Source organism: Mastomys coucha, unplaced genomic scaffold (assembly GCF_008632895.1).
Source record: "Mastomys coucha isolate ucsf_1 unplaced genomic scaffold, UCSF_Mcou_1 pScaffold19, whole genome shotgun sequence".
NCBI lineage: Eukaryota > Metazoa > Chordata > Mammalia > Rodentia > Muridae > Mastomys > Mastomys coucha.
In genome coordinates this window covers 22,338,220-22,353,317 of record NW_022196901.1, presented here as the reverse complement: position 1 = coordinate 22,353,317, position 15,098 = coordinate 22,338,220, and the positions used below count along the sequence as shown (strand labels likewise).

General features: G+C 45.8%; 1 protein-coding gene across 4 annotated transcripts in view; it reads right to left on the bottom strand.

The window, feature by feature from the left end:
- The window catches only part of Dpp6 (dipeptidyl peptidase like 6), a 933,905-nt gene that overhangs the window by 59,873 nt on the left and 858,934 nt on the right, over positions 1-15,098 (bottom strand). For all 4 annotated transcript variants that reach the window (XM_031380237.1, XM_031380239.1, XM_031380236.1 and 1 more), the window contains exons 11-13: positions 10,626-10,749; positions 9,002-9,040; positions 1,340-1,447 (exon numbers count right to left, since the gene is read on the bottom strand). In XM_031380237.1, coding sequence (XP_031236097.1) covers positions 1,340-1,447; positions 9,002-9,040; positions 10,626-10,749 — 271 coding nt within the window. The remainder of the gene's footprint in view (positions 1-1,339; positions 1,448-9,001; positions 9,041-10,625; positions 10,750-15,098) is intronic.

The window sequence follows — 15,098 nt, the reverse complement described above, 5'->3', positions numbered from 1 at the left end:
GTCTTTCTTAAAGTCCTGTATCATCACCATGAGAAGTGATTTTTATATCTGAATCTTGCTTTTCTGGTATAATGATGTGTACAGGACTTGCTATGGTGGAAGAATTGGGTTCTGATGATGCCAAGCGACCTTGGTTTGTGTTGTTTATTTTCTTATGCTTGCCCCCCACCATCTAGTTATCTCTAGTGCTACCTACCCTTGCTAAATCTGACTGAAGACTGTCCTTCCTGTGATCCTGGTTGTGTCAGAACTCCTCAGAGTCAAGCTGTCTCTGTGATCCTGTGATCCTGGGCTTGTTAGAGCACCTGGGAGTGGAGCTTCCTCTGGGTGTTGAGGGACTGGCTGCAGAGCTTGCGCCTAAGGTCTGTTCGGGACACCAGCCCAGAGAGCGTTTTGTTTTGTCTTAAATCTTGCTTGGAATGACCCCAGTGAGAAAGTAAACAGATCAAATCAGGTTTTGGACATCCTGTAAGCCACGTGATGAAGTGGCTGGAAAACAGAAATGCCTGCCTAATCTGGGATCAGCCTTTGCTCTTCGCCAGGCTTCTCAGGGCCCCCTCTTCTCCCTCCCAGATATTCCTGAAGGGGACGGCCCTGTGTCTTTTCTTCTGGATCCAACCAGATACACATATGCTTCTAAACAGGCTTCTTCCTAATTATATTTTATATGCTTGTCCCCATTCTCGATAACTTCATCCTGCTTTACAATCAAACCTGTCCAGAGGATGGCACTGGGGACACAGAGGGTAAAGGACATGTCTATCCTCATCCCCTCCTCAAAGCTCAGCATGCAGGCAACTCTTCCTGGGGTCACTGGGCTTCCAGGGAGGTGTCACTCGCCAGCTATCCTGCTTTCCTGTTCAGCAGCACGCATTCTAAGCTGCCTGACCCAAGCAGGTACGAATATCATTGAATGGCAGCTATGGTATCATTAAGGCTAGATCTGCTTCTCACTCAGGGTAGATGCAGTGCTGGGATTAGTGGGAGATTTAGGAAGGACTTAGAGTGGCCTTGAGGGAAAGGAGAGTATCAGGAAGGGCAGATGGGCACTCAGTGGTCATCTTCATTGTTACCCATCAGTGAGTCTCTATTGTCTAATGTTCCTCTATTGTTGCTAGAAATGTCATATCCCATGTTCATGTTCTTGAGCATCAGTAGAGAATTTACACTCCAGCTGCTGCCCTCCTCTATATGTAGACAAGTGCCATGCTATCTCACCCTTGGAACCCAACTGTGAACATCAGCCTCCCAGAGCATCTTGAGGTCCTGGGAAGGGTGAGTGTGCTCACCACAAGGCCAGCACCAATAGAACAGCAACATAGAAGGCAGGAGAACTTACCTGGGATGATGATACAGTGATATGGTAGAATTTACCCCGGCCTCCCTGTGGAATGGCTCTGACAAAGAAAAACTTCCTGCCATCTTTGGAGAATGCAGGCTCTTCATTCTGTGGACAGAGATGACAGGCCTGTCAACACAAAGCTGCATGGGAACAGGAGAAGTGAGTGTGTGTGTGGGAGCATATGCAAGCATTTTATGTGCAACTTCTAATGACAGATGGAGCTGAAGAGCGAGTAGGTCTGTGTGGGACTAGACAGTTAGACCTTTGGTTTTCTAAAAGCAGAAAGGGGCACCTCAGCCCACAGACCAGGGCTGTGGAATGGCTCAGTTGGTCAAGTGCTTGCTATTCAGATGCCCAGATCCATGTAAAAAGCAGGAAGTGACCTGAATGCTGGGGGAGCGGAGACAGGTGAATCCCTCAAGTTTATTGGCCAGTCTGCCTAATGTATTTGTTGAGCTCCAGGTTCAGTGAGGGAGTCTATCTCAAAAAATAAGGTAAAGAGCAGCTGAGGAAGACACCGGATATCAATGTCTGGCCTTTATGTGCATACACACATATACTTGTGCACTCATATGCACACCTGTACACACCTACACAAACATGTGCATATACCCTACACAGATATGCATCTCACTTGAACCCTGTTAATACATATCCTAGAGAAAGGCAGACAACACTGTTGTCTATAGTATGGAAGATCAGTGAAGAAGTGGGCGTGTGCACACAACAAGCACACTTCATGAGTGGGAACTAAGCCAGAGACACATACTTCAATGCTGCTTGGAACCCCCCAGGCACACAAAGCACTGAATTTTGTCATACCCCAGCTCAGCGCACACTGAGAAAACTGTCGCAGGCCCCACATTTCCCTCTTCTAGTCCTGTCTTCTTTTCCTGAATAAAACCAATTTCACACTGAACCACCCATTGAGGAGGCACATTGAAAGAAAAAAACCACGTGGACCAATTGTATCTATTTTAAAACTCAAACAGCAGAGAGCCTACCTGGGCCTGGCTGTCATTAGAGACATCCTAAAGAGTCAGGCGCTTAGGTGGTGCATCCATCTGAGCAACAGCCATTTCTTCCTGATAACAACTCTGGGGTCAGGCCTGCCAGCTGGAAGTATCCTCTTACCATGCTCTATTCCTGGCACCCCAAGGGCTGAGAAGGCAAGTCCTTGCAGCCCTTAGCCTACTGTAGTGAGAGGTGACCACTCTGATGGGCAGAGTGAATGTGGTACAGTAGCATCTCTACCGTATTCTGAAACTACAGTCTGGAAGTTTCCATCAGTATGCACCAATGACTGGTTACTCCACTTACTGGCTAAGGTGTATAATATTGTGATTCAAGAAGCTCCCAGAGATGCGAATAAGCAGTAAATAAAGCACAGCTGGACCAGGAAAACCTCATTTCCCCACCGTGAGGGAACACATGCAAATACGACGTGTTCAGAGAAATGAACTAACATGATTAAAATGACATTTAATCTTCATGAATATTTGCAATAAAATGAAACCTTTAATCTGCAAATATTGATTTTTCTATTTAGAGTTGGGAGTGTTATTTAACAGGAGAGGAGTGGAAAGAGCAGCCATTAATTTGGCTTTTTAGATGGACTTTTGTTTGCCAACCATGGGATGGATGAGGCAAGAGTCCCCTAGTTTTCTGGGAGAAATGTTTGCACTTTGAACAGAGATTAAAAGTAATATGATTAATTCTGGACAGAAGTGGTGTGCTCAAAGGGAGAGGCCTCAGCTTCTGAGGTCATTGTCCACTGCTCCCTGGAGCCTTCCAAATGTGTGGAGGAGGGCAGTGTTTGGAAAGTTGTTCATGTGGTAAACAAGTATGTGTGTGTGTGCGTGCATGAGTGTGTTTGCAAGTATGTGCATGTGTGTGCAGGTGCATATGTGCATATAAGTGTGTCTCTGTATGCATGTGTGTGTGTGAGTGTGTGTGCATGCACATGTTTGCATGTGTAGATGAGAGTGTGTGTTTGAGTGTGGGCAAATTTGCTTGTGTGTGTGCATGTATGTGTACATTGGATAGCTGAGGTCAGTCCAGACTGTTCTCCATCAGGACATTGTCTACCCAGTTTTCTGTCTTTTCTTTCACTTGCCTGAGGTATGCTGATTTGGTTAGGCTGAATGGCCAGCCAGTGAGCCCTAGGCATCCTCTGTTTCCATCTTCCCAGTGTTGGGATTCCAAGCATATCCCACCATGCCTTGTGTTCATTTGTGTGGTTTCTGGGGGGTTAAACTCAATTCTTCATGCTTGCAAGCTCCTTACTGGCTGAGTTATTTCTCCAGTCTAGTAAATAAACTTTTAGTGATAAAGTGACCTGGGCACCAGAATTTGAATACAGGTTCTGCCTCTTGTTTGATATTGAGGGACTCTAACTTCCTTGCTACGCTGCCTGCTATGCTCTCACTGCAGCAGACCTTCAAGGAATGCAGTCTCTGTGTGGCTTCTGCAGTTTCTTCTATAGCTTCTATCCTCTGACCTTGTAGCCCAAAGTCTAAAGTCCCAAAACTAACTATCTAGCTAAAAATGTAAGACAACTGGAAACTCACCCACAAGACTAGCAGCCAGGCTGCAGTTCTGACTTCAACATCCAAGTGTGCTGAGCCTGGAGGGCCCTCATGGATTTATACCAGTGACGACTTGCCAGTCTGGCAGCAGCGATGGCCATGCATGTGGGCAGATGAGATTTACTATTTCTCTAGCATATCCTCAGAGAAGAGAGCTCCTGGTAAGGGTATACACATATGTGCCCCCTTGTTGGCTTCTGGGGTTCTCTGTGGAGCCCATAGTGAGGCTTTAGGAAGGAGGAGAGAAGAGAAGACAGCAAAGCTTGGACATGCAGATGGCTATGACAACTTGAGGCTGCCAGCATAGTGCCAACCATCCTGCCGGCGCCACAGTGGGTTGCCTGGGAAGTTGGAGCAGACAGGATCTCCCTGGGTCTGCAGGGTCTTCTGGCCTATGTGCAGCACTCAGGAGGGTTATGGGCGATTGTGTCTTCAAAGCCTACCACTTGCTTCATTAGCTAGAAATTTACATTTTAAAACAGTAAAAGCAATTCCTCTGTCTTTGTGCTGCTGGGAAAGGACCTAGTTTCCTGAGTGAGTTCAGGAGTTTAGGGTTCACATCTTGTGCCTGAGCTGCTGGTGGTTGTCTCCCACATTTTAAGGTGTTCAGTCAGAAAACAGGAAAATGCAGCTGGTGTTGGCTATGGCCACTATGCCCTGCTGAGGCGGAGGCAAGCAGGAGTGGAGGACAGCTGGAGGCTCCATCCCCAGGCCCCCAGGACAAGGCTGTGCGTCCATTCAGGGGCCAGAGTGAGACCAGATAGGAAATAGCTGCTTCTGCAGGGAGTCCCTCGGGGTTGGGCGTAAGGACACTGAACTCTACTCTGCCTCAAACACACTATTAGCTGGCTTTCTTTGGAGCCTGTACTTCCCTTCAAACATTGCCTGCATATCCCTGTGCTTGTTCCATGTCCCCTGTCCCCGATTTTCCTGGCTTCCCTCTTGTCAGAGGCTAAACACCCAAACAGAGCTTCTGAGTCTAATTCACTCCTATGCCTCGGGATTTATGAGTCATCTCATCTCCCTGTCTAGATGGGAACATATTCTAGTTGGTTCATTTTTTTTTTTTTAAAAGAAAACTATGGAGGTGAAATTTACAACATATTAACAAAATCAAGCAATCCTAGCATTTACTCATGACATCATACACGTGCCCCTCCCCCAACCAATCTGTTTCTTCGGATGTACCTATGCTAGATGTTTTAGAGGAACAGACACACGTCACAGGGCCTTTTGTGTCTGCTCCTTTCAGTCTTCAGTGGTGTAGCATCCACAGCTGCCAAAAGTGAGGCTCCCTCAATAGGCACTTTTGGTATATCCATGAAATGGATGGACTATTACTCACCTCAATAATAGGATCAATATCCTGGTGCATGCCACATACAACATATGCTGAAGGAGAGTAGCTGATTCATGTTTTTATAGCTGAACATTTTAAACCAACAACAATTTATATTTATCAAATAGAAAGAGTATTTTGCAATGTGTAGGCATTCAGGAATGACCAAATAGGGTAATGAATACATACACCATAACTTTTTCATGTCAAATAAGCTTAGACTCTACTTATAAATTTTCTTTTCTTCTCTTTTCTTTTCTCTTATTTTCTTTTCTCTCTTCTTTCTTTCTTTCTTTCTTTCTTTCTTTCTTTCTTTCTTTCTTTCTTTCTTTTTTTTTTTGAGACAGGATTTTTCTGTATAGCCCTGGCTGTCCAGGAACTCAATCTGTAGACCAGGCTGGCCTGGAACTCAGAAATCCACCTGCCTCTGCCTCCCAAGTACAGGAATTAAAGGCATGCACTACCACTGCCTGGCTATTTTCTTTAACTTTATGGATATGTGTGTGAGCCTGTATGAGCTTATGTGCACCATGGGCATGCAGGAGCCCTTGGAGGCCAGAAGAGGGCATGCCCTGGAACTGGAGTTACAGATGGTTGGTAAATTGACATGTAGGTGCTAGGAATAGAACCTAGGACCTCTGTAAAAGCAGCCAGTGCTCTTAACCACTGATTCTTCTCTCTAGCCCCATGTAATTGTAAAGAACACAGCAAATTAATGATTGGACCATGAGCTTACTTGTCTTGAACAAATTGAAACCAACCAACCTTCTCCACCATCACACATTCCTACTAACTACCCATTCTGTCCTTTGAGTGAGAACATGCAGTTAATGGTGGCTAATGACTGACAACTTTACTGGATTAAGGGCCACTTAAAATACTAGTGCAACTTGGGGTCTGTCTGTGAGGTTGTTTGCCAACAGGATTAACTGCTGGAAGACTTGCTGTGGATGGTACCATCTTGTGGCCTGGGTTGCCAGATTGAATAAAGAGTGAGAAAGGAGGATGCCTACTGAGTACCAGCATCCACTTCTCCTCTGCCTTACTGTGGATACTGTCATGTGCCTAACTGCCCTGTGCTCCTGCTGCCATAATGTTTATCATAGGATTGTATCCATGACGATAGAGCCATGAGCCAAATACACCACTCCTTCCTTAAGTTATAATTGTCAGTACTTTGTCATAACAACAAGCTGAGTAACTGATACACATAGTGTGCATCCCTTTATGCCTGGCTCTAACACTTGTCACAATATCCCCTAGCTTCACCCTTGCTTCCTTCCTGCATCTTCCATCTTCTTCACTGTTTTGTGCTACTGTGATCTGGGATGCAGTGACATAGGAGTCATTTTAGCATTCCAATTTTCTTTCCATTGGGTTCTTTCAACCCCAGGAATGGGGTTGTACTTTTAGATGTTTGAGGAACCCATGTTATCTTCTGCAGACACTTTTCTAACTTACGTTCTTGCCAACAGGTTTGGGAGTTCCCTGTCTTTTGATAATATTCTATCAGCTATTATGTTCTTTCACTTTGTGACTTCAATCTGCATTTCTCTGGTGATTACTGATGAACTCCCCCCACCATGTATCTGTGGGTCATTTGTGTCATCTTTCTTAGAGACATCATGTTCAGATTTTTTTGTTTTAAAATAGAGCCATTCATATTTTTCTAAAATTGAGTTATCTCTTTGGGCTGGAGAGATGGTTCAGCAATTAAGAGTACTGGCTGTTTTTTCAGACACCCAAGTGGGTTCTCAGGACCCACACAGCAAGTTCCAACTGCCTGAACATAATTTCAGCTCCAAGGGATCTGATCTCTCTTCTGTCTTCTGTAAACACTGCATTCACTCAGGCACACACATATGTGTAAAGTAAGATGTCTTAAAAATTTTGAGCTGTCTCAATTTTTACACATTTAAGTATTAACTCCTTGTCTCATATGTATTAGTTACTTTCAAATCTCTGTGATAAAATACCCTCACTAAAAACAACTTAAGAGATAACAGAGTTTGCTCTGATTCGGTTTGACAGTACAGTCCATCATGGTAGGGACAGTTAGGCAGTGGGGGTATGAACAGCTAGTCTCATTGCATCTACAGCCAGAAGCAGAGAGAGAGAGAGAGAGAGAGAGAGAGAGAGAGAGAGAGAGAGAGAGAGAGGAATGCAGGAAGAGCCATCGGTCCTCGGTCCTCGGTAGTGGTGGTGTCTTGCTGGGGAATTATGTCACTGGGGGCAGGCCTTGAAAGCCATATCCCATCCCAGTCTGCTCTCTCTGCTTTGTGTTTGTATTTGAAGACATGAGCTCTCAGCTTCCTGTCCTTGCTACATGCTCCCCTCGCTGTCATGCCTTGCCACCCTTATAGATGCTTATCCCCTTGGAAACGATAAGCCAAAATAAATGCTTTCATTCGGAAGTTGTTTTTGGTCTTCATGCTTTCTCATAGCAACAGAGAAGTAAGCACCACAGGGGCCACTGCTGAGAGTTGTGGCTTCATGGGTAGAATCCTTCATGACAATAAAAACAAATGTCTGTGTTTCTTAGTTACAGTTCTGTTTTCTTACTTTGTTGTGGATGGAACCTGGGGCTTTGTACACACAAAACAAGTGCTCTGACACAGAGTAACAGCCCTAGCCCTCTCTGCAATGATTCTTTGGATTCAGATCTGTTTTGATTTTTCTTACAGGATTTGAAGATATTTTTATTTCCTCAGGTAGAATAAAAGAGAAATAAGTTCCTTGAACTTTGTTCTTTCTAACACAAGAGTGTGGAAAGAGACAATAGAATCAATAGAAAATACCAGTGCTAAGGGGGTCACTCTCTGAGTACATTAATTCAAAAAACTGTATCACAGGGCAGTTTGCCTTGGCTTCTCCCGACAGCTCTCAGTTTTAAGATTTATTTTAAAATTTTAATTAAAAATAATATGTATTCGTGTGGGAGTTTGTGCACATGAACGTGAGGCTCTCAAAGGTCTGAGAGAATGTCTAGGTATCTGAGCTGTAGTCACGGACAGTTTTGACCATTGCACATTGGGGCTGGGATGTGAGCTCCAGTCCTCCTCAAGGGCAGTTTGCATCTTACCCACCGAGCCACCTCTTCAGCTCCTCCTCATCTCCATGGACCGACCTCTTTGTTTCAGTGCTGGCGACTAGACCAGGCACGTTGCTTACCCAAGTGCTCTACCAGTGAGCCATACCTCAAACCCCCAACCTCTTGTAATCTTCAGTCCCCAGAGCCTGAGTTATGGAATGGAAAATAAAATCTCAGGGATGATTCCTGGGCCCAGTTTCTGAGGAGATACCTTCCCAAGGGAGGTTGCATCTATAGAACCATGCCTAAGAATAAATGGAGTACCAAGCACACTTTCATCTGCTTAGTAGACCTCATCTGGACAAGAGTGGGCTTTTCTGGGCTCACTACTTTGAGGTCACCAACTACATCATATGAGTGAGAGATGTGTTCTATCTCATCATTGTCTTTCGGGAAAGTGACTTCCAAACTACTATCCAGGGAACTTGGCTTCTACAGCACTACCTGGCAAGCTTCTCAGGAGGATGAAGAGAGGGCTGGGCACACACTGTCCCAGTCACAGTAGCACTTGTGCTTGGATCCCAGTTGGAGACCCCCAAGACTCCTTGTATGAAACCATGGTACCCACCCCTGCGGAGGACTAAGGGGTCAGGGCAAGGGGAGCCTGTGTGTGTGGGGGCGAGGCTGGTGTCTAGAGTTACCTGTCTGTGGAGCCAAGCTTCACTTTCATCTTCGTGTTTCTGAAATAGAATTGGAGTGTTAGAAAGGGCCCTTTGTTTGCATGCACTGTACATAGAATGATTTAATTTCACCTACATGGCAGCTGCCCTTGAACACAGTGGCCACAGGGGCTTCTCTGTGTGGCAGTAATCCCTCTTTGTGACTCACATCCCAGCACAAGTGTCCTCAGGCAAGAAGAATGTCATTGTCCTTAACAACCAGGGCAATCCATAGCAGCAAGCAGCCTGTGGAAACTAATGATGTTTCTAACACTTGGTGGGTACCACTGGCCAACTTGTGTGCACTTGGTGACACACTAGCAGTCACCATTTCTCTGTGTGTCCTATTAGGCTGCTTCAGCAGTCTCAGATACTGCATTGTTTGGAACTGTGTATGCGTGCGTGCCTGCGTGCGTGCGTGCGTGCATGCGTGTGTGTGTGTGTGTGTGTATGTGTGTGTGTGCACACACGTGTGCATGTATGCATTGCAATACATGTTAATAGACATGTAGATCAAAACTCCAGTTTATAATTTCAAGAAACAATCCTGGGAAACAAAGCCAGTTAAAAGAGGTCGAGGCATATATGAAAGTTGCTCTCTCGAGCTGTGTGTGAAAGTACACAAACAAATCATGCCCAGACACCAAATGGCTGTTCTGCTTGGTTGCAATCGCCCAAGATGCCACCAGACTGGTGCTGCTCCTGCACTGTCTGTGGCCGTGGCAGTGGAAGTGGCTGCTCTTTAATGCATGGTGGGTATAGCAGGATAGGCACAGAGAAGGTTTGGACATCAGCAGTGATGTCCAGCACTGAGCTCTGCCTGTCTTGTCTTTCTCCAGCAAGCCCATCAGAAACACCCAGAATTGCTCCCAGTAATGGTAGGGAAATGCCAGGGTAATTTGAGGTGTCATAGGCAGGAGCAGGTCATTGCAATCTCCCTGGGAACCTCCTGGGCAGTGTACTGAGAGCTGTTGTGTAGGGCTCACAGCTCTTAGTAAACCTGCACAGGCAAGCCTGGTGTTTCTTGCTAGATAAAATAGAAACTTAGGGTCAAAAAGAGTTTCTCAAAGATCTGCCTAGAGTATCACTTGGTCTTTTAAATTCAGTACAAGGTGACTTAGAGCTGTGGTTCAGCAATGTAGGAGCTTGGCTTGCAGGCCCAAGAGGGGAGAGACTACTGCCCTGGCCAGGAGGAAAGGATACCCTGGGATGCCTTCTGCTCTTAGACACACTGCAGGTCTGCCTGGACCTGCCCTACTTGTGCTGGGGTACCTGGCTTTACAGCGTTACAAGGGAGGAAGTGTCAGGTCCTGGGCTAGTCCCCTCCTCTCTTGAGCAACAGAAAACAAAGAGAGCAGTATTCCCAGAAGAGCATCCAGTGTGAAGGGAAACTGATCCTTGCCCCTGAGATTAATGGCTGTATCTCTGAAGTGCCCCTGATCTTGTAGCAATGTCTGACTTGTCCACCAGGTGGCACCAAACCAGAGGCTGCACATAGTGTCAATGACAGAGCTAAGCTACGTTTCCCATTTCTCCAGTGGGATTTGAATGACACCTTCTATTTTATGGCCATCCTTTCACCCCTTTCTTTGTCCCAGTACTGTACCTTAGTGCAGACACCCGTGGTGGCATCACAGAGGGTCAGGATAGACACATTCTGGGCCCGGTTCAGCCAGGTCACAGCAACCTTGGTGCTGGTGGCCCACTTTACCATGGTGATGTAATATTCCCTGAGAACACAAACAAGAGTGTGAGCAGGGCCAACGAACACCAGAAGATGGCTACACTTCTGGGTACAGCAGTCAGTGTGTGTAGGTGTGGGGTTCTGAAATGGGGTCATTCACATGTGGGGTCAAAGCTCTTTATGGTCAGATAACCTGCAGCACCTATCCCTACCAGATGGGCACTAAAACTGAAGGCTGGGTTACTGGGGTTGGCCTGGCAGTCTGGAGGGGTGTCATGCTCTGGCTGGGACTCTACTGACTTCAGTTTCACATCATAGTCCTACCGAGCTCTACCAATGCTTATACTTTGGCTGTTTGGGTGAAGAAGGACTTGGCAGAGAGGTGGGCATGTGAAGACCTGGGAGAAGGAGTCCTGAGTGAGGGGCAGTGCAGGGAATCCTCAGAGAACCAAGCTGGAGAGACTCCAAAGCTGGGCTAATGAGGGCTCTGCTCTTCTTCTGCATTCTTTAAGGAAAACACCCAGGATTAGGGATGATGACTCTCCCCAAGCATCGGTGAACTCAGTTTAACTCAGTTTGATGCAGGATTTAACCCAAACCTGAAAACACCACCATACTCAGAGTGACCTTATGTTAATATTGGGAGAGTGGGAGAAGGGGAGAAAGAGCAGAGAGCTGACTGAGGAGCTGTGGAATGCTGACTTCTGGGCATCACCTCCCAGTTGCTGTGCTTGCTTGCACACGGCCTGCATGAGATCAAGCCAGCCAACATGCCAGCATGACCAGGGAGAGGGCCCCACAGCCTCACCATTGGCAGATAAACTATTAACAATTGAAGGCTACTGAGGGAGTCACTCTTCTTTGGGGATATAACTGTTAATAGGTAGCTCATGCCCTGGGAGATAGCCACATATGCTTGTGTGTCTGTACAGCACTAATCAGACTCAGGGGTTATCAGAAACAATAAGAAAGGAAGATGTGGAATTAAGGGGTGATGGGAAGTTGGAGGGAGATAGTGGTGGATGGATATAACAAAATATATTGTATTAGTGAGTAGAATTTTCATCAAACTCTAGGTCTCTATTTCCAGTCCTGTCGCTGATCTGTCCTGCAAATGAGCAGGTGCTTTGCTAGACTGATGCAGTGCTGGAGAATGGAGAGAATGGGAGGCACTTCAGGGAGAGGACAGAGCAAGAAGGGAAGCAGAAGCCTTCTGAAGGGCTGAGGTGGACCTGGCACAGAAGAGATGGAGCACTCTGGCGTGGCTGCCAGATGCTAAGGCAGAGAGGCATGTGAGAGTTGTGTGTATGTGATATTGATAGCACATTTACAAATGAACGTATCAATAGGAAGCTATGATTCTTGTGAGCAATGCTGCTGGTTCTCCCCTCCCCTCTTCTTTTCAGTTTTATGACTCCATTTGATTTTCAGCAGTTTTCATCTATAGTGACTATTCATTTGAATGTAGTAACAAGTACAGAAGTTACCAAAGTATAGAGCTTGTTTGGTGAATCCTTATCTTATTAAATATTCTGGAAAATGTGCCTGGATACAGTATGGAATGTTTCTTATTCTTTTGATGCAAACAGCTTTGCTGAACTTATCAACATTATTTGAAGTTTCATCTCCTTCAGGTAAATTTCCAGATTCCTTGAGTGGCCAAAGAGCACACTTTTGTTTTATTTTATGCGTTTTGCCTGGTGCCTGCAGGGGCTAGAAGAGGGCATTAGTTCCCTGGAACTGGAGTTACAAATGGTTGTGAGCCACCATGAGGGTGCTGGGGATGGAACTTGGGTCCTCAGGAAGGGCACCAAGTGCTATTTCTGCAGAGCTTCTCATCAGCCCTGAGCACACCTTGAAGCCTGCTTCACAGATGTACTTGTGAATGTTGAGAGTGGGTTTTCATGTCACTGCTCATCAGTGGCAGAGCAGTTCTTGCTTCACCTTCCCTTGCAGGAACCATTCCACCGGGCCCAAAGTGGAAAGATTTCTGACAATCCTTCTATCCTAAAGGATGATGTCCACTCAGAGTCACTCACACAGTACTCAGGGCAGTTGCTATGGGAAGCAGGGTCTTACTTAGAAAATGCAGGCACTCATGGGCAGGCACTGGCTCACAGGTTGGATGGAGGCTGGATGAGCAGGCCTTTAACTCTAGTTCCAGAGGGGAGCAGGCTCTGCCTGTGAGCATGTGGGAAGGGCACTTGCACTTTGGCTAAGGAAATGTCTTCCAATCAGAACAAGGAGGTGTTTGCTGGTGAGCAGTGGATGAATTTTAGATTAGCCCACTTGTTTGCCATAAAATATGAATGTGCATTGTCTCTCTCATAGGGGTTAGTGTGCCACGTCATATTGTAGTATTTGGGTTCTAGCACAGGCTCTGACAGCCTGTGGCAATAAAGGGGAAAGGGGACAAAGTCTATTGATCATATGACACAAAGAGCTGACACTTAACTCCAGCATCTTAAAGCAATGATGTTGTTCCATGCATCAAGCTGGGACAGAACATACTGTGAGAGGGAATTTTTTTGGAGACAGGATTTATCTGTATAGTCTTGGCTGTCCAGGAATTTGCTTTGTAGACCACACTGCCCTGAACTCATAGATATCCACTTGCCTCTGCCTCCCAAGTGCTGGGATTAAAGGTATGTACCACCACCGTCTGGCAAGGAAATTTGTTTCTGAGGGGATGTGGTTTAGTAGAGGGCAGCTTTGAGCACAATGCTGCCTGCAGAGAAGTTTACAGTCCTGTCTGGGTCTTCCTAGAGTCACCATGCAACTATCAATGCAGGCCAAGTGCATTGTAGAATATGGAGATGTGAGGTACTCAGAGAGATGGCTATTCTATGCCTCGCCATAGTTTTTCTATCACTGAGGACCAAGAATGAAGCAGGTTTTCCTTTTTTCTTTTTCTTTTTCTTTTCTTTTTTTTTAATCAGAGGGGCTGTATATACAGCAGGGCTGGCTGTTAGGGTGTGTGAAGAGCTGGTGTCCCAGAGAATGCGCTTCTGCAGTTGTGGGATCTGTATTCAACAGTTAACAATGCAGCAGTGAAAGCATCCATTGAGGAGTGGCAGAGTCATTTTTTATGGCAGCCCTCTGTGTATGTTAGTTTAGTATAGACAAAGCCTATCTGTTTATCACAATGTCCATCCATCTATCCATCCATCCTTCCATCCATCCTTCCATCCATCCCTTCATCCATCATCCATCTACCCATCTATCCATCCATCCATCCATCCATCCATCCATCCATCCATCCATTCATCCAACCACCCATCCACCCATTCACCGACCCTTACACCCCCACACTCATGTATTCTAATCCCTATAACTCTATCCATCCATCCGTCCGTCCATCCATCCATCCATCCATCCATCCATCCATCCATCCATCCATCTATCTATCTATCTATCTATCTATCTATCTATCTATCTATCTATCCATCCATCTATCCATCTATCACACATCTAGCCACACAGGACTCATATTAATCCACTGTTCATCAATATGTATTAGGCATTTCTTGGGTAATTACTGGTGTCATATGAGGGCATGCTGGGTGTTTCCTATGTCTCCCTGCAGGTGCCCTTTGCCTCCTTCATTCTGCTCTGTGTTGGGGTGGGGAGCTTACCTGTATGGATGGTGTGGTGCTTTGAATGAGAGCCCCCCCAACCCTATGCTTATATATTTGAATCTTTGGTTCTATTAGGTAAAGTATTTAGAGAGTATAAGGAGATGTGGCCTTTTTGGAGGAGGTATGTCACAGAGGGTGGGCTTTGAGATTTTTAAAGCCCGTGCCAAGAGTCACTTTCTTTCTCTGCTTGCAACTTTTGCATCAGATGTGAGCTCTCAGCTGCTGCTCCAGAGCCACGCCTGTTTATCTGCTGCCACATATCCCACCATGATGATCACAGACTAACTCTATGAAACTGTAAGCAAGCCTCCAATTAAATGCTAGTATAACTAAGACAGATGGCAGGGGGAGGTTCTGATTGCCCTACAGGGGCACTGTCAAGAGGTTAAAGGGAAGGGAGAAAGAGGTGATATTTATTTCTGTGTCTCTCTCTTCACAGTTCTTCATCAAACCAAGGTCCCAGCCTATTGGTGGCTTGTTCTATCTGTCTCTCTCTGCCTTTGTGATCTAGTTAGAACACACCCCACCTGCATCCTCACTACTAGGATAACAGAGCACCCAGTGTTCTAGGTCACAGTCACTATAGCTTCCTAGGTTTTATTAGTCCAGATCACTTCTTTGTAAGCTTTGTAATAGTGTGGAGTTAAGTTCATTTGAGGGTTGTCTTGTCTCTTCTGGATCATGGGCATGGATAGACAGAGGGACAAAGAAATGTGTATTCATAGCTGTCCCTTTCTTCCTTTTTTTTTTTTTTTTT